At 43.7% G+C, this 22,155-nt stretch overlaps 1 protein-coding gene across 2 annotated transcripts in view; it reads right to left on the bottom strand.

Annotated features, from left to right (window-relative positions):
• Nucleotides 1–22,155, bottom strand: part of Plce1 (phospholipase C epsilon 1) — a 275,418-nt gene that overhangs the window by 216,406 nt on the left and 36,857 nt on the right. For both annotated transcript variants that reach the window (XM_038322235.1, XM_038322240.1), the window contains exon 2: nt 19,232–20,767. In XM_038322235.1, the coding sequence (XP_038178163.1) occupies nt 19,232–20,431 (1,200 nt within the window). In that variant the 5' untranslated portion in view covers nt 20,432–20,767. The remainder of the gene's footprint in view (nt 1–19,231; nt 20,768–22,155) is intronic.

The raw sequence follows: 22,155 nt of genomic DNA, 5'->3' as shown, positions 1-22,155 counted from the left end.
GACGGATCTGTTTCTCTTAGGTGAGTTACAATGATGATGTCTGACTCGGCAGATGAAGGCTGACAGAAAAGTCAGAAACCATTGTTCTCACTCGTGAGCAACTGGGAGTATCTTCGGCGATTTCAGTTTCTTCTAAGTGACTCCGGGAGTTGTATTTTTTGGTTGGGATTTTTCTTTTACCTTAACATTTTCTAATTTAGTATATCCAGATGCCTCGTCCCACAGGGGTGAAAATTACGCAAGTTGAACATTGACCAATTTCCAGAGACCTTTTGATTCTCAAAGTACATGAATAGGTGTTGACAAGCTTCGTCCTATGGCATCTTATGGCATTTAAATGAACTGAGTGAGTGTGTAATGCTTTGACTTCTTCTCAGTATCCAGGCTATAAAACAGCAATGAACGGCTGAGCAGAACACATCCGTCATTAGCGAGCGTCATTTTCTGCATCACTTCATGCTGTGAGTCTGGCACGCACCTTCTCCCAGACGATGTAAAAAGGAACAGTGGCAATGCCAACCATCGTGTTGACTTGAATAAACTCTGGGAAGCTGTTTATCCCTGCATCTCCTTGCAGATGACTGAAAGGATCAGTGTCTACATGTTTGGGAAAACCTAATTGAATGCCTTCTTGCAAATATAGCCAGAGTCTGTCAGTTCCTAGTTGCTAGAAAATAAATGCCTTAAAAGTCTTTTCTTTTGTGAGTGTGTATGTGTGTGTGTGGGGGGGGTTCAAACACACATGTGGGTACCAGAGGAGGCCACCAGGTATCCTTCTCTATTGTCCTCCACTTTATTCCTTTGAAATGGAGTCTCTTACTGAATCTGAAATGAAGTTTGTAGCCACCAAGCCTCAGTCTCTGCCCCCCCCCCCCCCGGGGCACTGGGGTTACAGTTTTCGTGGGATGCAAACTCAGACCCTCATGTTGGCACAACAAGTATTCTTGACCACTAAGCCATCTCTCCAGCCCTCCAGGGTTTTTGTTCTTGCAAAAAGCCTTTGGAGTATTGCCCTTGAGAGATCAACTCACAGGGGACAAGTTTAGATGCCCAGCAGATAAGAACTTGGTAGATCCAGGATTCTAAGAGCTCTTCACAAAAGGGTGGGACACATACTTGGACTTTTTAAATGTCCAGGATCTTAAGTATGGGAGTGACTAGGGTGTGACAGGAAGAGGGGGTTCACTTGGGCAAGCACTTAGAGCTGCCAGAAAACAGACCAGCACTATTCAAAATACCCCCAACCCAAGGTAACCCACTGACTATCAACAGAAGAATCCATTAAAAAGTAGAATATTCATGAAATGGAATAGGCAGTAACCATCAAAACACATAAGCTGCACGTGTATGTCACAATATGACTGACTCTCATAAATACAGTGCAAGGGACTCAACAAAATCTGCCCTGCAAAGTTCCAATGAGTCCACACGTTTGCAAGCAGGACTGGTTACTTCTGTGGCCAGGAGAGAAAGTGATGGGGAGAAGCGAGCAAGAAATCAAGGGAGACTGTGGGGTGTGAATGTTCTGTTCCGTTTGCAGGGTTTGGTCTTAATTAAATCAGTGTTTAATTTGGGAACGGCTTTGACCTTTATACTTTTTACAGCTGGAGTACTCTTTTGTAGGTGTGTTGGGCTTCAATAATAATTTAAAGATGTTGTGTGTGTGTGTGTGTGTGTGTGTGTGTGTGTGTGTGTGTGTGTGTGTAGGGCCAAGAATGATAATGACACTTCATAAGGAAGCTGCTAGGATTTTTCCCGTCATTGCCACAGTGATGGGTAAAGCCCATACCCTAGGGCTAGGAGCTTGGAGAAGACCCATGCATGCATGTAATCTGGAATAATAATTCAGGGACTGGCATGGCAGATGAGAGTTACAAAATGGGCATTAATATAGGAGAGAAAACACAGATCTGTGCCTTCCACTATATACAATAGTAAGCATCCCAATGCATTAGGGGATTGGTTGTGAAAAGCAACGTGTTAAACTTTTTATGGAAAATGTTTATATCTTGGACCGCATTTTAATTATTGTGTTGTTTAATATGCAAATTACATTGCTATACATTAAATAAGGCATGGCTTTAAAGGAGGATATCACTGGTAACAACACTCTGAGCTTCGGAACTTGCTCTCTACAGTCTACGTGCTGGATAGCAGCCAGGCTACTGAAGCACACGGACGAGCACAGCAAGCAAAACTCATCACACAGCTGAAGGCAAAGATCCTCCCCCGTGTTTCAGACATCAGGATGGCAGTCTTCTTTGTTGGAGACTGCTGTGTCGATGACACACAGGAATGATCATGCCTAGCATTAGGGCTTCCAAGCAAGGGACTAAGAATTATTTCTCCATCCACTTCTAGTATGGAAAGGAATGAAGATAAATTTTCAGGTGAGTCACTGCTGTTCGAAGTCACGTATAGGCAAAGCTGTTTTTCAAGATTTCTATTCATGTATAGTTGTGTTCTCAAATTCAATGAGGAATTTGAGATGGTGGGAGATGTACTAGATGGGGGGATCACTAGATGGGGGATTACTAGATGGGGGGATTACTAGATAGGGGGATTACTCGATGGGGGATTACTAGATGGGGATTACTAGATGGGGGGATTACTAGATGGGGGATTACTAGATGGGGGGATTACTAGATGGGGGATTACTAGATGGGGGATTACTAGATAGGGGGATTACTCGATGGGGGATTACTCGATGGGGATCACTAGATGGGGGGATTACTAAATGGGGGGATCACTAGATGGGGGGATCACTAGATGGGGGATTACTAGATGGGGGATCACTAGATGGGGGGATTACTAGATGGGGGGATCACTAGATGGGGGATCACTAGATGGGGGGATCACTAGATGGGGGATTACTAGATGAGAGATTACTAGATGGGGGGATCACTAGATGGGGGATCACTAGATGGGGGGATTACTAGATGGGGGATCACTAGATGGGGGGATGTACTAGATGGGGGGATTATTAGATGGGGTTGTATTAGTAGGTGAATGTACTAGCTGGGGGAATGTACCAGATTTGAGGGGGTATTAGACAGTTCTCATTTTCCTTTTTTCTGTCAGTATTACCACAAGATGTAGCCAATTGTATGCTAGGAGCTGACATAGCGATTAGGTAATACTATGGCACACAGGTGGGGATTTTACATGTGTGCAAATAATTTAAAAAATTATTCTGATATTGTTTTGGATTTTATACTTGACTCAATGTAAAAATCGTCCTTAACATGTTCACACTAAAATGATCGCCAGCAACGGCTTGAGTTCAGTGAGAATTTACATGAGTGCCTGCAGATCAGTTCTCTAAAGATATTTTCTTCAAGATGTCTTATCTTATAAATATAGGATGTATATTGAGACAGGATTCCCATAGCAGGGTGACAATAATTTCATTTGCTAGTAATAAGCCATGTAAATAAACTCACATGCTTCTGGCATTAAGAGGATGCATGTGGACGCAGCATGGTGTCTCCGAGGCAGCATATGCAGTGGGCAGCATGAACACTCATCTGTCATATATACGTCACCTCCCAGTTTGCAGACTGATGGAGGACTCTCATTGGTTAATAAAGAAACTGCCTTGGCCTTTTGATAGGGCAGGATTTAGATTATTAGAAATGGTTTAAACAAGATGTGAGAGTAAGCCAGTAAGAGGCTAGAGCTAGTGGGCCAAGCAGTGTTTAAAAGAATACAATTTCCGTGTAATTATTTTGGGTAAAGCTGACCGGTGGTTGGGAGCCAGGTGGCGGGAAGCAGCCCGCAGCTCCTTCTACAGCAGACTGAGTTTTTAAGCGCATCTCTCTGCACTTGGGCCCCACTGTGATTCATACTTGCCTCACTTTGTTTGTTTGTAGTTGTGGTTTTTGTTTTTATCTTTTGCTCATAAAGCAAATTGTAATGAGCTTGAGTGTAGACATTAAGAATCAAAGCAAAACAAATTTAACAAAAAAAAAAAAAATAAAGACTATTTCTCCTGCTGTCAGCATTCTGTGGTTGCCTGAAGTTCTTTGTGAAGTGTAAGAAAACACGAACTGGCTATCCGACACCAAACAGTCAGTCCTGAGAACATATATACAAGTGGCATTAGACAGACTGAGAAGGCTATATTTACATATTTAGGAATACATGTGTATCTGCATACATGTATATTAAAGAAAAAGGAGGCCATAAATTTGAAAGAGAGCAAGGAGGGATAGATGGGAGGGTTCAGAAGGAGGAAAGGGAAAGGGGAAATGATATAATTATAATCTCAAGAAAAGTAAAAGAAGAAGTAGAAAAAAGACAACTTAAACTGAGAAAATACTAGTAATATATGCAAACAAAAAACAGATAATGATAGCAATGTATATTATTTAAACCATAAAAAAATCAACAAGAATCAGGACCAACAGAAAATGAACCAAGTATTTCACACAAAAAGGAACATGAAAACATGAAGATATGGTAATTCTCACCAAATCAACCATAGAGAAACATTTCTCAAACTGTTGGCAAACTAACAGGTTGGAGAGCATCACGTGTCAGAGAGGGTACTGGCCTGTTAATTCCTACACTGCTGGAGAGGACAAGGGTTAAGTGGTACAACGATGTTAGAAAACATGGCCCTGCTATCTCCCAATACTTGTATACCCTGTATCTCAGCAATTCCAGTCCTCTGGAAAGAGAAAATTTGGGGCCTACATAATAAGCAATATATTAAAGAATGTTCACGGAAGGAGGGCTTACATTTATAAAAAGTATCTAAATATTCATCAGCTAGAAAACACATGAGGAAACCAATATATTCACACAAATGACTACAGCAATACAGAGCAGGGCACATCAAAAAGAAATATAACGTGCTTTAAAAAATCCTAAAAGATGGCATGCACTCTGTCCTTATATGAAGTCAGAAGTAGCTAAAATAAAATATCTATAGTTTTGGGCTGGCCAATTCACATAACAATGAAGCGCTTTGAAGTGTTAGTTCAGTAGGACGCATTACAAATGCATTGTTCCCGAGAGTGCCCATGGGTAAAACTTCTTGATTAGGACAGTAAGGAGATGAGAGAAACAGGACTCACACGGTGGTACCTGGGATGGGAGAGGCAGGCAGATGTTCGGAGAGGAGAACCATATGTCTCAATGCAGACTGACTTGCTGAGGTCCAGCTTTGGCTTAGGGCAGTGAGCTTATGGGGATTTGCTTATGCCATCACCCCAAACCACCAACTGCATAAACGGTGGGGCTGCTTGCTGCCTCACATCAACAGAACTGGTAAACAACTTTTTTTGCGAGTGCAGAAGGAGAGTTTTATAGCGGGTGCTCGAAAACAAAGCAGGAAAGTTCCTGCTCTATTGGCAGTAATTGCATCCCTTCAATTTTATGTGGAAGCACTAAAAAGTGGAGGGAGGGAAAGAAACGGCCAATATGGAATGGCTAGGGCCTCCGGAATCAGAATCAATCACACAGACTCGCTCCCACCAAGGAGTGTTTTTTTGGGGGGGATGGAACATTCTGGCTTCTCATGGTGGAAGAGGAACAGTTCTGGCTTTAGACCAGAGCTGGTACCGTCTTCTCCAGGAAGCTCTCTCGGACGGCGCCAGTGATCGACTACAATGTATATGATTCCATCACGGAACCCCCTGGAGAAGACTGTTTACCGGGAGGTGACACACAGTCTTGTGGTTCAAACTGAGCTCAAGAACCAGAGGAAAATGTTCACACCATGCCAGGTATTATAAGAGCTGCTTCGACTTTTAAAACCACTTTTGCAAACAGATGTTAACATTTAACATATAAAAGTCTATTTCCTTGCAGCAACCTTAAGAGAGTGATAAATGATTATCCCCACCTAGAAATAAACTAAGACCCAGTGAGGTTAAGGAATCTGTACTAGTAGATCCCAGAGCTGTTAAGGGCCAGCCCAGAATTTGAACCTAGGCATATTGGCTCCTAAGCTTATAGTCTTAAATGCTATGCAACTTCAGGCTCTAAATAGCATCACTTCAGCTCCACACACATGGCTCAGGAATAGTGTTTGGTATTCTTCGCCAGAATAGGAAACTGGCTTGAGATCAAAAAGGGTGCCAGTACTGGCTCCCAAAATGATGCTTGACCAGACCTGGACAAGATTATTTTGTCTTACTTTCAGCCTCAGTTTCCTTCTCCACAAGAGGAAAGGTTAAACTCACTGGTCTCAGGGGCCCTTCCGGTGCTGTCTCATGTCTTGGCTTCGTTCTTTGCAGCCTAGACAATACAAGCTCTTCCTGGGCCAGGTCTAGTCTCTCCTGCTGGGCTGTGTCTCACATTTGGCTCTGCTTCTCATAAATAGGAGAAAAAGAACAAGGGAAATAATCCCTTGAGAGATTGGGAGGGATCCCTTCAGCTGTTTTACATGCCTTGAAGCACTGTAGTCATCAGCCAGAGAGCAGTGACTGCCAAGTGAAGGATGGAAAGAAACTAGACTAGGGGGAGAAATGAACTCACAAAACCTGGCTGCACTCAGATTAAAGGACATCTAAACTTACTTGAAGCCCTGACAGCTATTGCAAGGAGATGAGCCAGCCCTGCAAAGCAGAGAAGGCAGAGAACCGAGGCTGCGGTTGGTTAACAGGGAGCTTGCCTACCATCCACAAAGCCTTGGGTTTGATCCCCAGCACAGCATAAAAAAAAAAAGGTGTGGTAGCCTCTGCCTGTGGTCCCATCACTGGGGAAGTAGAGGCAGGGGCGTAAGAAGTTCAAGGTCATCCTTAGCTACATACATCTGCCATACATACAAGCCTATTACAAAAATACTCAAAAACAAATAAGCAAAAAACCATCCCAGGCACCCCCCCACACACACACACACAAATAATCTCACGAAGGTGGGACATGCTGTAAAAGGCAGAATGAACCAGAAAAAGCAGGGCAAATCTGACTAGTGATGCAAAACTGAGCTACTGATGCTCTGGAAAAGACTGGAAGAAACTGGAGAGAGCCCCCCACTGCAGTAGTAGTCCATGGTGAACTCTTCCTTGGCTGACGCAGCACAAAGGAATCTATGGCCCTCAGGAGTCTTGAAGTTGTGGGGTTCAGATCTTGCTGACACAAACAGAGCATCTACTGTGTGGCAGATGGCACCACACTTTATAGTTTTCTCCTACTCTAGAGTTGAGGAGATAGACCCCAGATTTTTATTCTGGGTTTCTCCAGCACTGGTGATGTGAACTCCATCAAGTTACTTCACCTGACCAGGGCCTTCCCCACCCATAAAGTGAGCAATTGAAATAAAGGAGAACAAAATTGTGCCATTTGCAGGAAAGTGAAAGCAACTGGACCTCATCATGTTAAAGGAAACCGGCCCGTCAGGCAAAGGCATTTTCCAGATGTTTTCTCTCAAGTTAAATTCCAGGGGAGACTTTGTATGCAACTTAAAAATTAAGAAAAATCGATTAATGAAAAATTAAAACAACAAAACTTAGGGGGAGTAAGGGACAGGTAAGTACAGAGGAGACAGTAAAACAGATGGGAGAAGAGAAAACAAGAACAGATATTGGAGGGGGTGAACTCAGGGAAAGAACATTATTTGTTCTACAGAAAACCATAATGAAACACATCACTTTGGGCATTAAATATATGCCAATAAAAAGTGAAAATAAAATGAGGAGCTGATTAAGTTTGTGGAAGATAGCCTTCAGCTAAAAAAAAATTCTATAGGTTATAGTGATTAAACACTTGTTTTATGTTCCCCCAAGAAAAGCAGGTGCTGGGCCAGTTGATCTTCTTTCTATTTGGGGCCATTAAGTCTCAATGGAATCCACTATGCTGAGCACAGAAGAGCTGAGACCAGGAGCTGCAGCTGCAGCCTTTGCCTTGGCAGCTTTTCTAATTCTGCTCCATGTGGTGCTATTCCATGACCAAGCATGGTGAGGCGTGTTGTGCCCTATAGAGGTACCAGCCAAGGGAGGTCAGGGAAATGAACCGAAGTTCCAATGTTTCCCCAGTCCAAGCCAAGGTGTATTATTGGGTTGGAGCTGTCTTTGGGCTGTCCATCAAGGAAAATTAGTCGACAAGACTGGAAAGCTCTGGCCAAGCTTGTATTGAAGTTCACGTTGTATACAGAGCTTATCATTTAACCTTTGCTCAGAACACCCCCACAGTTCCTCCTTCCCCCTTCAACCAGTTGATAAGATACCCCAACACAGCCAACCCCATCCTTTAGAGACACCGCAATGATGACCTGACCAAGCCACCGTTACCCTGGATGACGGACTAGTAGCCTGTTTACCAAAATCTCACCCCAACCTCAGAGGATGAAGATGTTTTGCTTAGACAGCTTAAACAGAAACCGGGGGCAGCCTTTCAAGGTGACCCTGAGGAACAAGACACCCCTGGGTTAGTGGAGACACGCCTTCCTAGATGTACTCTATCCATGACATCATCTCCACATTTCTTAATCATGGTAGCTGCTGAGTGGATTTGGCAAAACCGCAAACACAGAAAACTGGTAACACTCACAGAGCTTGTTGATGATAGTCTTCACACACACAGCTGTCCTAAATCACTATTCAGCTTAGGGAATCCGGCTTCTGTTTGTCTGTCTGTCTATTATTTATTTGTTCATTCATTTATTCATTCACTCATTCATTCATCCATCCATTCATTCATTCATTTGTAGCAGTATCTTACTCTGTAATCCAGAACTGGAAATCTTCTTGCCTCAGCCTCCCAAGAACTGGAAATAGACCATGACTCGCCAATCTAGGCTACTCCTCCTGATGTTTCTAATGAATTAATTACATGTACAGAGAATTAGTCACATTCTTTCCCCTTCATGTTATGATTAGACGCTACTGAAACCACTTGTTCTGGATTTCCTAGTTCATTCTTAATTTCAAATATTCTTTTTCTTTTCTCTGAATAACAAGTTATCGCCCCTCTTTTTAAATGTGGAAAATATGGTCTCCATGATAATGGCATTTGCTTCAAAAATTATCATCTATACCTCCATCATTGCGCCCATGTTGGGTTTATGACTATTTAGAGAAGAAATGGCTGATCTACGAAGGGCCTAAAACCTAATTCTTACTAAGAGAAAAATAATGTATTTTCTATTAAACAATTTAGAACTCAGATGAACTTTCCCCTTGCTCTGGAGGAGAAAATTTTCAAGGCTAAGGAGTTCCTGGTTGATGGAAGGGTTCACAATTTGGAAAATCTGAAGCCACAGGTCTTTCCAGCTGCCAGACTCCTACACGCTGGCTCTCGAGGCACGCTGCAGTCACTATTAAAGTGCCACCATTTATAATTTGGTGCTAAATCTCTCTGAAGCTAAGCTACTCAATAGGGTCCGCTTACAAAGTGATTCCTTGTTAAAATACAGGGATGAGACCAAGTGGGTGTCGATGATAAGGGTTCCCTAATCTCAAGCCAGAACTGAAGCTGCCCATTCAGACCAGGACAAGGAAAGAGAACCTCAGAACAGGCTTGGGAGCAAGACTGACTCTGTACCTAGGGCATGAAGGGTAAACAGGCTGTGTCTGGCTTGGCTTTATGCCTCTGCAGAAGTTTTGCGCCCCATCTTCTATTGTGCCACACTCTGCAAGAAACGACAGGAAGGAGGTCACCCTTGCAGGGGGACTTTTGTAAAGCTTGCCCGCTGCCTGAGCACACCCAGGTCCAGCTTTTCTCCTGCCTCCTGACCTTGCAAATGAAGGCGGTAACAAGCTCATTGTAAAGGCATGACTTTGCAAAGAGAAGCGACCAAGTCATGTTCCTGTGCCCGGGCCAGTTGGTCAGGCTGCTTGGAGATCCTGGATGGCTTTCAAATGGCAAAGTTCTCAGTTAAGTTCCCAGCACTCCTGGCCATTTCAGCATGACCATGAAGAAGCTATGGATTCTGACTCAGATGTGTGTGCGGTTTGCTTTGGACATTGTTCCTGCTTACTTACTTATAAAATGTGGTAAATGTACTTTACTTCTAAATTACAGCAATCCAGAAAAAAAAATCAAGCCTTGAGCTTGGTTTCCTCCCCTTGCTGGCTGAGTCATAAAAAGAAATCCCAGCCGTTTCAATAGCCAACACGCCCCTCACATTAAGAGCTGGTATTGTTCCCCGCTCTCCCATCTCATCCAAAGGTCACACCCAGCTCACATTTAAAGAAAGATCCCCTGGTCTTGTCTAGCTCAGCATTTGCACATTTAATAAGAGAGCAGAGCCCCTGCCAAGGCAGAGGGGTGAGTTGCAGCAGAACTTTCTAGAGAAACTTCTGAAGAGAGGCTGTGGACATGAACTTCAGAAGCAGCCAGATCTGGGATGGAGTTACTTCTTGTTCTGAGTATTCATTAAGAATGTTGATATCCCTCTGCTCTGACAATAAAAACGATAGCCCCACCAGTAACACAGAACAATCACCATCATCCAGCAAATGTTTGCCTTTGCCTGCTTGCATACACACACACACACACACACAGACGTGTGTGTGTGTGTGTGTGTGTGTGTGTTTCTTTGAGACTGGGTATCACTATGTAGCCCAGGCTTCAAAGGCTCCTGAAAGTGGTAAGATCACAGACTTGTTCCACCACATCTGGAATGTTTGCTTTTCACTACATCTGTGCACTTGGAGATTTGGCCCATGATAAACACTTGGACTTCACTAGTCGTCAGGGAAGGACAAGATTCACTCCAGTCATATCTCAAGGTGATGCTGCAGGGAATATGCTCTCAACCACAAATTAAGGGTTGGAACTTGAGCGAGACATCATGGGCTGAAGGGAGTCTAGAGTCAGGAGGGTATGTGTAGCTTCTAAAACATTAAATACACATGCAAATTGTCTTCAGAGTTTCTGACCAGCAGAAGCCAATGAATGCACATACAGCTAGCTGCCTTCACTTGTTATATGCAATGTAAACAGAACCTCAGGCTCTAAAAGGACTTCCTTAAGGGCACTCAGCAGCTAATGGCAGAACTGGAACTGGTCTTGGGTCTTTCCAGGAGAGGCCTGTGTCAGGCTTATTGTCAAGAGTAACGGGGTTAGACAATCTCAGAAATTGGCCAAACCCCTTCCAAACCCTAAGAATGATCTTTGCAACTTAAAATCGCAGTGTGTTGCCCTTTGCCCTCAAAGTAGGATTCCTTCTGGTCCATGCAGAAACTGCTCCATAAGGAGGGGCAGTGTGTGTGTGTCTCGGTGTGTGTGTGTGTGTGTGTGTGTGTGTGTGTGCATCTGTTGAACAGAAACAGAACTTTAGAAGACCTCTTTTGTCTGTCTCCATCTCTGGAAAGCCTCCCAGGGTTTTTACAGCCAGTTGAGAAAAGGAGCCAGAGACAAAGAGATGCTAACATGACCCTTCTTTGTCTCTCTGGCCAAGTCTGAAGAGGTGAGAGCATAATGTCTGGGTTCCTAGGCCTGAGAAAGATCCTTTTGAATTTCAGTGGAAAAACCCCAATTCTGTTCTAGGCAGAGCACAAAATGAGCTACTTTCCCTGACTTTGTCAAGAGGAGGCTGGCTGGCAAGCCCGCAGTGGACCTGGGAAGGAGAGAGGAGAGAGAGAGAGAGGGAGGGAGAGAGACAGAGACAGAGAGAGAGAGAGAGACAGAGACAGAGAGAGAGACAGAGAGACAGAGAGAGAGCGCGAGAAGGAGAGCGTAGAAACTGTGCATCTCTCTTTGTAATTTACAGAGGCAGTCAAGAACAATGGGCAGAGCACTGACTGCCGGAGAAACTCTAGACCAGGGTGCAGTGTGGGGGTGGGGCTGGCACAGCAGACCCCTGAGAGGATGTGACAGGAAACCCAGACCCAAAGGGGTTGGCCAGGTGTACAGGAGTCTCTTAGCCAGAAAAGACAAACTTCTACTGTAAAAAGCCACAGGACAAAGGCTGCGTTTGCCTTTGCAGCGCCCAAGCTCCCCTGTGACAACCTGAAAGCAGCTGTAGATAATATGGAAAGGAATGAGGGTGGCTGCGTTCCAAACGGCTTTATTAAACCTTTACCGGCACGGACACTTGAGTTTCATTTCATTTTCACTTGCTGTGAAATAGTTTTCTTTAGATTTTTTGCAACCTTTTAAAAATGTAAGAGTCATTCCTACGTGTGTTTTAAGACTATCCTTGCCGTGGCTTATGGGACCCTGTGGAGACCATTCCTGAACAAAAATGATCTACGTGCCTAAGCCACAGGCTTTCTTAAACCCTTGTTGTGCCCAGGGCTGGGACCAAAGTGAGTCACTTGAGCTGACCAGCATTCAAAATTTAAGGAGGCAGTCACTGTTGAATATAAGGTTGCCACCTGTGAGACCTGAGAGCATAGTGCCTCCTTAAATTTTGCATCCTGGACACCTGTGATAACAGAGGGCTTTGTCCTGGAGCAGTGACCTCCACTTGAGCACAGTTATGGTGCCCTTCTGCTGGTGTGCTCATTTGCATGCTGAAACTATGATTTCCCAACCATTCCTCTGGGAAACACAATTTGTTTAACAGGGAAAATGATCTGTGAAAGAAAATCTCGGAGAAGAGGATGAAAAGTTTCACAAATTGGAGTGAAGGGTAGTCTAGCGGACAGGTAAGATTATGGAAAATAACTCACAGTTAAAGCTGTTGCTTGCAGAGTGGCATGAGAGAGATCAAGAAAGAGGAGAGACAAAGTGATGGCCAAAGGAAGCATTTAACAAGTCTCACTGGATATTAAAGCTGCAAACCACGTTGGCCACTTTCTCTATCTCTATTCATTGTATCTATATCCTAAACTAAGATTTATAGTAAATCATATGATCATAGACTTATATCCACTATATATATATATATATATATATATATATATATAACTCATAATAAAGACAACTCAATTTTAAAATGGGCAAAGTGACTGGGGTTGTTCAGTGGTTGAGTACTTGCCTAGCACGTGCAAAGCCCTGGGTACAGTCCTGGGATTTGACTAGACATTTCCCCAGAGAAATGCAAAAGGCCAATAAATGCATGAGAAAATGCTCAGAGCCACTATCAGGAAAATGTACATAAAAGCGATAATGAAATTATCACTCCACATCTAAGTAGGATGGCTACTAACAAAGACAGAAATAATAAACACTGTTAGGGATGAGGAGACACTTATGCCTTGTGTATTGTTGTGGGGATGAGGCAGATGCTTGGAGAAACTGTTCAGGGACTCTTGAAAAGATCAGATGTAGAGGCATAGCCCCACCTTCCACACCTAGGTGTATTCTGACAAGAACAGGAAATGTGTGTTCTCACAGATGCCTGTGTTGGAATGTTCACAGTGCTGGGAATGCAGTTCAGTGCATCTGCCTGGCAAGTCAGAGGCCCTGAGTTCAATCCTAACCATTCAAAGAAATAAGTTCAAGAAGCACTGCTCATAATAGCCTCAGAGTGTAAAAAGCCTGATGTTCAGCATCTCATGAGTGGATAGACATAATCCAATGGAATATTATTGCACAATAAATGTCATGAAGCATGAATACATGCTATAGGGTTGAATGACTTGAAAATGCCAATGCTAAGTGAATCAAGCCATTCCCAAAATATCATATACCCTGTAAGTTCAAGTGTATGAAAATCCACAATAGCATGTTCAATAGAGACAGAAAGAATAGTGGGTGCATGGGGTTAAAGAAGAGGCCAAGGGTAGGGCTGGTTCTGAAGGGTACAGGGTTGCTTTTAGGGGATGGAAGTGGTCCAGACTGACTGTGGTGAAGGATGTACTTATCTTTAAGTACAAATGGGTAAACTGTATCTCAACAGAGATGTTTTAAAAGAGAACAAGTGCCCCTTCCCTCAAACAAGGAGATATGATTTGTGCTTCAAAGGAGAAGGGCCCTTCCATCCCTGAGAGACCAGCAGGACTTCATATTGCTAGAGGCTTGAGTGGGAGGCTTCTGCTGAGCTTTCTGAGGGTTTAAAGGGCGAGAGCCTGCACGAGGGAGGGGTTGGAGTTCAGGGAAGGGACCGAGTATAAGAGTTGAGTGTTTGCCCTCTTGAACTCTGGATGTATCCAGAGCACCAAAGGGAGCATCACGTGGGTGTCTTGGAGCTTTTGAGGACTGGAGCATGAGTCAGCACCCCCATCTGAGAACAGTTTTTCAGGGAGGACCAAACCACCAGTTAGTCTAGTCATGGAGGGCAGAGGATGGCCACACCCAGCCCTGCAATGATGCGTCAAGCCCCTGAATGCTGAATCACTTGGTCAGCAGGGTGGGAACCTCCCCATCACCCCAAATTGTCTATGAGCCCCATTGTCTACTGTCCCCTTGTTCCCAGAGAGCGAAACTCTCGCTGCTCATGGCTGCGGCAATCATTCCGAGGGCATCCTGAGGTCCTATCCTGTAAAATACAGGGCAAGGATGAGACCAGGTCCTGATGGATCTGATCATTTTCTGGCTGCATATAAATGGCCTTTCTAAGGGACAGGTCTCCGAAGTTGACATTTCCACTTATGCAGAACAACTGCAGGAAAGCGGGGACGGTCCTAATGCTGACCTTGTCCCAAGGCTGCTGTAAGAGTAACAGTAGCCAGAAATGCATACATCACAAACCAGAGTCCTAGTGGAAGGTTTTCATTCCACCTTTTGTCAGATCCTAGGCCAAAGAGCTAGAGTAACTACAGAGATGAGGAGAGATGACCGGCACTGTCCCATGTCAGCTAATCGAACAAAGTGTGTAGTTTCATCATCCCAGGGCTGGCCTCAGACAGCTCATCACTGATACGCTGGACATAACTGCACTGTACGGGGCTGGTGGAACCCACTCTCTGTCAGAGCAATCAGTGGGAAAGGGCAGGTTCTTCCAAATCTCGTGTCATAAATGTTGCTGAAGTCCCAGGAAAGGAAGAAGCCGCCAGGCAGCTCACCAGGCACTGGCTTCCAGCTTAATCTAAGCACCCGATGAAATTTTAATTTTATCAAGGTTCAAACTGTCACTGATCTCCAGGGCAACCAAATTCTTAAAGCAGAAAACAAAGTCTTGTTGCTATTTCAAAGGTACCTCTTAGGGTGGACAGTGAGGCTCAAAGGATGCAGTCATTTGTACGAGTTACAGCTTAGGACATGAATTTATTACCAGTGGGTCACATATCAGAAGCATTAGCTTTCTCCTAAGGTTTGGTTTCGCTCCATTTGAAAGAGAAAATAGCTCAGTGGTAGAGTGCTTGCCTAGCAAGCAGGAGGTCATATGTTCAATTCCCAGAGCACTTGCGTGAGTACACACACACACACACACACACACACACACACACCCCCCTCTTCTCTCTCTCTTCCTCCTCCTCCTCCTCCTCCTCCTCCTCTTCTTCTCCCTCCCTCCCTCCCACCCTCCCTCCCTTTCTCCCTCCCTCTCTCCCTCCTCCTTCAAGCACATTTGTCTCATTTGTCTCAATAAAGGTATTACTGCTCAACTCATCACTGCCTCTTAAGTTTAATATTCTGAGCTGAGCAGTAAAGAACCAGCATTTTAGAAAGAGGTGGTGCAGTCACAGAAGCTGGCTGTGCCCATATTTTTTTATTTACAGTTTTGCTAATAAGATTTTTAAAAAGTGAGTTGTATTCCTTTATAAAAATCTTCTTAAATTTTCTCCTGTTCCTTTAAAAATTCAACACAAATCTTCTCTGCTTTACTGTATATATGCATTCATGTGGAGTGACTCCTCCTAAGGACCAAAGATGGGAAATCCTTAAAGTACTAGTACAGGACCTGGTGACTTTTCTGCGTTGGCCATCCAGGGCCCCTTCCATGGCTACTGAGTTCCACATGGCTAGGGTTACACAGTTAAGTTTGTCGAGACAAAAGCTGGCACTTTCTGAGCTTGAATCTACCTGTAAGATAACTCTAGGCTTTGAACTCCCAAGATCAGATAGGAAGAGATTTTTTTTTAAGGATAAATACTCCTAGTGAAATCTTTACCCTGCAGACTTTAGCCATTTGCCAAAGACTCTACTTTGTTGAGCCAACAGCTTTAGAGCAGGAGGAAGTACACAAGGGATTGGATGGGGGGGGTACTTTGATGTTTTCCACGCAGGAGGAGACTAACAATCTGGTTAGTCAGCAAGCATGAATCCTCATTAATGTCTTCATCCAAACCTATTCTCTCCGCACAGCTGTGAAAATATAAAGTCACTGGACTGTTCTGATCAACACGCCCAGGGAAAAAAAAGCCAAGATGTTACGCCAAAGAACTAATTAGATGAGTAACACATGCCTGCAATGCACAGGAAGGACTGGGGGGTCACGTTATAGGCTAAGACAATACAGTTGCTCCTTGGACCACATGGAAACTCAAAACTGCAGATATTCAAGTCCCTTATATAAAATTGTATAATATTTGCAAGCTACCTATCCATCACCGCACACACACTGAATTGTTATGCTGTGCTGTGTGAGGAATAACGACAATAAAAACCAGCTGTATATGCTTCTAACAGGTGTGTGTGTGTGTGTGTGTGTGTGTGTGTGTGTGTAGGCCTCACATAGGCTAGACCAAAAAATAACACCACTGAAATATATTCTCAGGCTTTTTTGCATTTATTTTGACACAAAGTCTCACTAAGTGGCCTTGAACTTGCAATATTCCTGCCTCAGGCTCCTGAGTAGTTGCCATCAGACCTGGCTAAATGCTGTGGGTGGGATGCAAGAGGTGGTTACTGGAGTTTAAACTCAAGGCTTTATATGTGACGGCAAGTGCTCTGTCACTCAATGACAGTCCTAGCAAAAATTTTCAGATCCCTTCAGTCTGCATCAAAAGGAGCTCAGGAATGCAAAACCTGCAGATATGGAGGGCAAACTGGACATTAGAATCCATCCTGGTGTAAACGTCCCTGCAAGGCCACCAAAGAGCATAACGGGGTGGGAATGAGTCCACCAACAAGCAGAAAATTGAAGGTCGAGAGGACAAGAGCGCTCACTGCTTTCAGCACTGTGTGAAGGATAGCATCTCTCTGTAGAGGAGCCCACAATGGCACCTTTATGCCTGGTTTACATGAAAGGTAATTAGGAGCAAAGAGATTGCCTGTCAATCACTCTTGGATGCCAAGCCATAATTTAAATTTGGGTTAGCTCCAGAGTCTGTTTCCAACCATGTCTCTGTCCTTGTTCTCTCTGCATCTGGCAATACGCATGCATTATTATATAGAGGAAAAAAAGCATAAGGACTCTGTCTCTGCCCTTCCTAAATTTACAACTTCACTGAGCAAACAGGAAGGATACCAGTGGAACTATCAGAAAACAGAAAGGGAGTGTACCGCAGGGGTACCGCACTTTCAGATGAAGGGAGTAACTCACAAGACCCAAGGCAAGCAGATATAATTCAGCTGTGCCAAACTGGGAAGCATTTCCACCAGACTCTAAACTAAAGAGCAAGTTGTAGAGAAGGCTATAGTTTAAGGACCAGTAACTTTCTGACATAGCGTGGCATGCATGTTGAATCCTCCCTCTAAAGGACAGGACAGCCATCCCACCGCCAGCTATACCATACATGGCGATTAAAAAAAAATGCCCCCAGTCTCCAAAAGGCATCTGAGACAAGGGGAAGAGCAGTTTCCGAGGCCCACTCTAACAGAGCCATGGTGACCTCTCCGAGCCTCCAGAAGCTGAGCGGGAGGGAGACAGTTTGTCTCATTCATCAGCTCTTCTCCCTGTAAACTAAGCAGCCTGACACGTGAAGGTATTTAGCTACTGCCCAACAGCTTTGGGGTGGAGAGAGCCGGAAGGAAGTCCAGTCGCTCTGCTGATCATTCTAAAACTCACGCCCAACACAAGCATCCTTCGGAAGCTATGACAGCAATGCATTTGTATTCAATTGCTATCCGGAAACTTCTAATGTACTCTCAAGTGTGCATGATTTTAGAAAGCTATATCCTTTCAAACGGGGTGGCATGCTGTCCTCAGCAGCAGCCTCATGGAGGAATGCCAAGGGGCAAGACTTCAGTGTGCAGGGAAGGACAGGCCACTCTCTATGGAGTGTCTTGCTTTGATTCAGCTTTCGTGTGGGATCGGGGGAAGAGATGTAGAAAAAAACCCACACTCTGGCTGTGGTGAATGGACAGCAAACATAGAAAGGCTTCCTTTTGTCAGACAAGATCCCGAATGCTCCCAAGCAAGAAATAGGCAAAATATATGGTTCTGTCTTCAGCAGTGCAGATCAGGCTCAGAGCAAGTCGCCTGCTTGTTTATGGTTAAAAAGGAAAACCGAGATTCTTGGAGGCCCTGGAACTTAGAATCAAAAATGAATATTCTCAGTAATCTCATGTGTAAATTTAGAATTTCTTTAATTATGAGCATCTACAAGAAGTGAATGATCTGCCACCAATAAAAATAACACATTTCACATCATATCATGGTTGTGGTGGACATCTTACGATATTATGGCTATTTAGAGTGATCCGTTGTCTCCGTTTGCCCACATTAAAGGAATCTCCTGTAACATGAGGCTCACAAGATCGAAATTAAGAAAGTCCCAAGAAAGTCATTCTACTTACATTCCTTACTGCTTGGAAACTCAGTTAGCTATCACAATCCTAGGTAACGAGGGTCCGTGTGGCAGTAAAGATGCATTTGAACTGGCATCTCCCAATTTCAAAACCATCTTATGTCTCACAAGTGTTAAGTCAACATAATTTTCTTCATTACTGATGCTTGCTATTTCATTTGGTGCATTTACAGTGTTATTTTAACCACATTGTCATTGTACACTGGGTACATGGCACTCTCACACACACAAAGTTTAAGAGAGAAGAAAGGAAAGACCTTTGGCTATAAAGTGGAAGCTTCAAGACGTAAACTCCTTCAGGCCTGTAAAGCTAAAGGCCACAGTGGGTCATGGAAAAGACTTGAGAATGCATCTCCAAAGCTGATGACAGAAAATCTGTAACTTCTCCAAGCCCTACATAGGCCTGCGCATGTTTCGTGACCTGCAGAGTCAACTTAGACCTTAGACCTATCAATTTGAATATCTATTTCTCAATAACTACCAATGATTCCTGTAAGAATCATAATTTGACAGATCTTGATTTATCTTTTAATTAACGCAATAAGAAATTCAGATTTGTAAAAAGAACAAGCAAGTTTAATGAAATAATGGAAAGAAACAGGAGTATCCACCTGTAATCTCGAGATTCAGGAGGTTGTCAGGAGGGTCATGCTAGGCCATATTCTTAGCAAGCTCCAATAAAAACTCCTAAAGGGGGAATGAAGGAAGGGAGGAAAAGTAAAACAAACCAAAGTGGTGGAAGAAACACAAACTCTTACCAGACACCACTGGGCTTCAGACAGACATAGGCTCCCACGTGGTCTTGCATCCATTGCTGACAGAGGTTCCATTGCATCCCCACAAGACCCTAAGAGCCTCGCTCTCTTCCGATCCACATGGCTCCAAGCAGCTGGCCCAATACGGCCAGAAGGCAGGGTCCTCACGATCGCTCTAGTGCCAGTGTACACTGACTTCTTCACTTCCCTGTCATTTTTACAAAACCTTCTCACTAGCAAAGTGGACCGTTCCTTTTTGCTTTTCAAAAAATCGTCTATGTCTTCACAATTGTCAGAGAAATCCTCCAAAGGGCTCAGGCAAGTCTTGGCAGGTGGATTGTGAGTGAAACCCTCCCTGCAAAATCCAGCCCCTGAGCAGCCCACGTCAGCCTGCGGGCAGGAGCTTTCAAAGCGTAGGCATTTGCTGTGCAGCAAGCTGCAATGTTCGCACTGCAGCTGCCCGTTCTTATTGCCACAGTCTTTGGTCAGTTCCACTAGCTTACAAGTATACGCCTCGTAATGTTTCTTCTGCTGCCCCCCAGGAAGAGCAATGTAGTTTGCACAGTCATCCAAAATTAATTTTTCTGACAAGGAATGGAAAGCATTGGACATTGTTCTGTCCGCTTCATAACGGAAATGAAAGACTGCCATGTTGCTGTCAGGCTGAGGTCCGCTGGTCTCTGTGATTCCAGGCTCGTTTCCCAAAGGGCTCACATCCATGGGAGGATCACCCATTTCCAGTTTAATTCCAGGGAATGCCTTCATTTCCAGTGGAGAAGAAATTCCAGTTTGCAAACACAGGCCCTCTTCTGCGACAGAGTCACAGGCCCCACGAAGCTGGTTCCGAGGAGGGTCACACTGGTGACTTTGCAATAGGCTGTTGCAGTTAATGGTGCGGTTTCTCACAGAATCTGGCAAGTTTTGCTCCCAGCACTGTTCATTGTGGTTCTCATCACTCATTATTCCTCCCGTTGCTATTGAGAGGACCTGGGACAAATCGCTTCTAGAAGGCTCTGCCTCAGGCTTGTTCCACTGTGAGAGGGTCTGAGGGATCTGGCCGCTGCGCCTGCCAGCGCGTACCTTTGGAACACCAGCATCTGAGACCTGTTCACTCTTGTCCTCTCCCACTGCCGACTGGGCAGAAGCCACTGTCCTCTGAGTCACAGGGATGAGGACGGAAGCGGCCATTTCTTCAGAAGTCATCTTGACCTGTGTCCTTCAGTTACTCTTCTGTGTTCCCTCCCCTGGTGATCATGTTAAGATAACAGGTAATCTCACATAATCCTGGTCTCTGTTGGAAACGAGTTGACAGTGCCTTTCATTTGGGTATGTTGAGAGCCAGGCGAAACTTTCCAGTTGTAATTTCCAACAAGAACAGTTTGATTTAGACCAGTGTTTTAAACGGCCCTCCAGTTTTCTTTCCTCTGTTGCTTGAAGCTAATTTTTCAGAAGCATTTTACTCAGGATCACATTTTGCAACTTGTGGTTTATTGTTAATGTGCAATGACTTAAAAATCCAGCTTGAGTGTTTTCTGCTCCCTATAAGAAAAGAAATAACATCAAACATTTATGGCATTAAATGGATTTTTAAAGCGATTTGATAATTTTTACTTAGTGGAAGATATAGGTCAATTCGGAGGAGAGAGTTTTACAATCAAAAGTTAGTTTTAATATGTTAAGCATTTGTCATTTTGGCTTGACAATTTGGAACTTCCACTTCCAGAAAACAAAACAAAACAAAACAAAAAGAAACTGGAGAGTATGAAGAATCAAATTTATCCTGGTGCTTTAAATAAAGTCTAAGCAAAAAAGAAAGAAAGAAAGGAAGGAAGGAAGGAAGGAAGGAAGGAAGGAAGGAAGGAAGGAAGGAAGGAAGGAAAGAAGGAAGGAAGGAAGGGAGGAAAGAAGGAAGGAAGGAAGCAATGAGGGAAGGAAGGAAGGAAGGAAGGAAGGAAGAAAGAAAAGAAAAAAGAGAAAAAATAATGATTTTCACATAGTGAATAGTCCAAACAGAATGTTGATATCTGAATCAAGAGAAAAATTAAGTGAGTGCAGTGTAAATAGCTGAGCTCGCTCTTAGAGAGTCTCTAGGCCCAGGCAGAATCCAATAGTCTGTCTAGACAGACAAGGAAAAGCTGCCACTTCAGGAAGGCCAAATGAGCTAGGGTGATAAGACAATAGATCTCTCATCAGAAACAGTGCAAGCAAGCAAGCAAAGAGCAGAATAAGAAGAGACACTGTTAGGCAGAATTCTAACCCCAGAAAATGTCCTCTACAAATGAAAATGAAGTAGACCTTTTTCAGCCATGCAGAGCGGGAAGGACTCATCAAGTAGCAGAGTTGAACTGTAGAAAGTGATAAAGGAAGTCCCTGTGCGGAAGGAAAACTCTAGACAGGTCTATCTAAAGGAACAAAGAGGGGCTGGAGAGATGATTCAGGACCCACATACACGCATAAATGCAGATAAAACCCTAATGCACATAATATAAAAATACATGAATCATTTTAAGAGGAGCAATAGCCTAAACTTATAAATATGTACATGAATTTTTTCATTTTTTTAAAAAAAAATCACTTAGCAAGATAATTGACCATTTAAGCAAAATAGTAATTGTGTGTTGTGAGATTTCTAATAAATGCAGAAGTGAAATGTCCAGACAGTAGAGGTCAAGAGAAGGGACCTGGAACAGTAATGCTATGAGGTTATTTCTACATGAATCACTAGATGGTTACCTAAAGGTAGACTAAAGATGTACACTTTGCATCCTAAAACAATCATTTGGGGCGGGGGGAAGCATTGAAATTAAAGTCATTTAAAATTCAGTTAATTTTAAACACTCATTATAAAACCAAAGCAGTAAACAAGGAAGAGATGCAACCAAAGGGAACTAACAGAGGGTTTAGACGTTCCAGAATGCATCTTTAAT

Source organism: Arvicola amphibius, chromosome 1 (assembly GCF_903992535.2).
Source record: "Arvicola amphibius chromosome 1, mArvAmp1.2, whole genome shotgun sequence".
Classification (NCBI taxonomy): Eukaryota; Metazoa; Chordata; class Mammalia; order Rodentia; family Cricetidae; genus Arvicola; species Arvicola amphibius.
The sequence above is the reverse complement of the archived record's forward strand: the minus strand, read 5'-3'. Positions and strand labels throughout refer to the sequence as shown.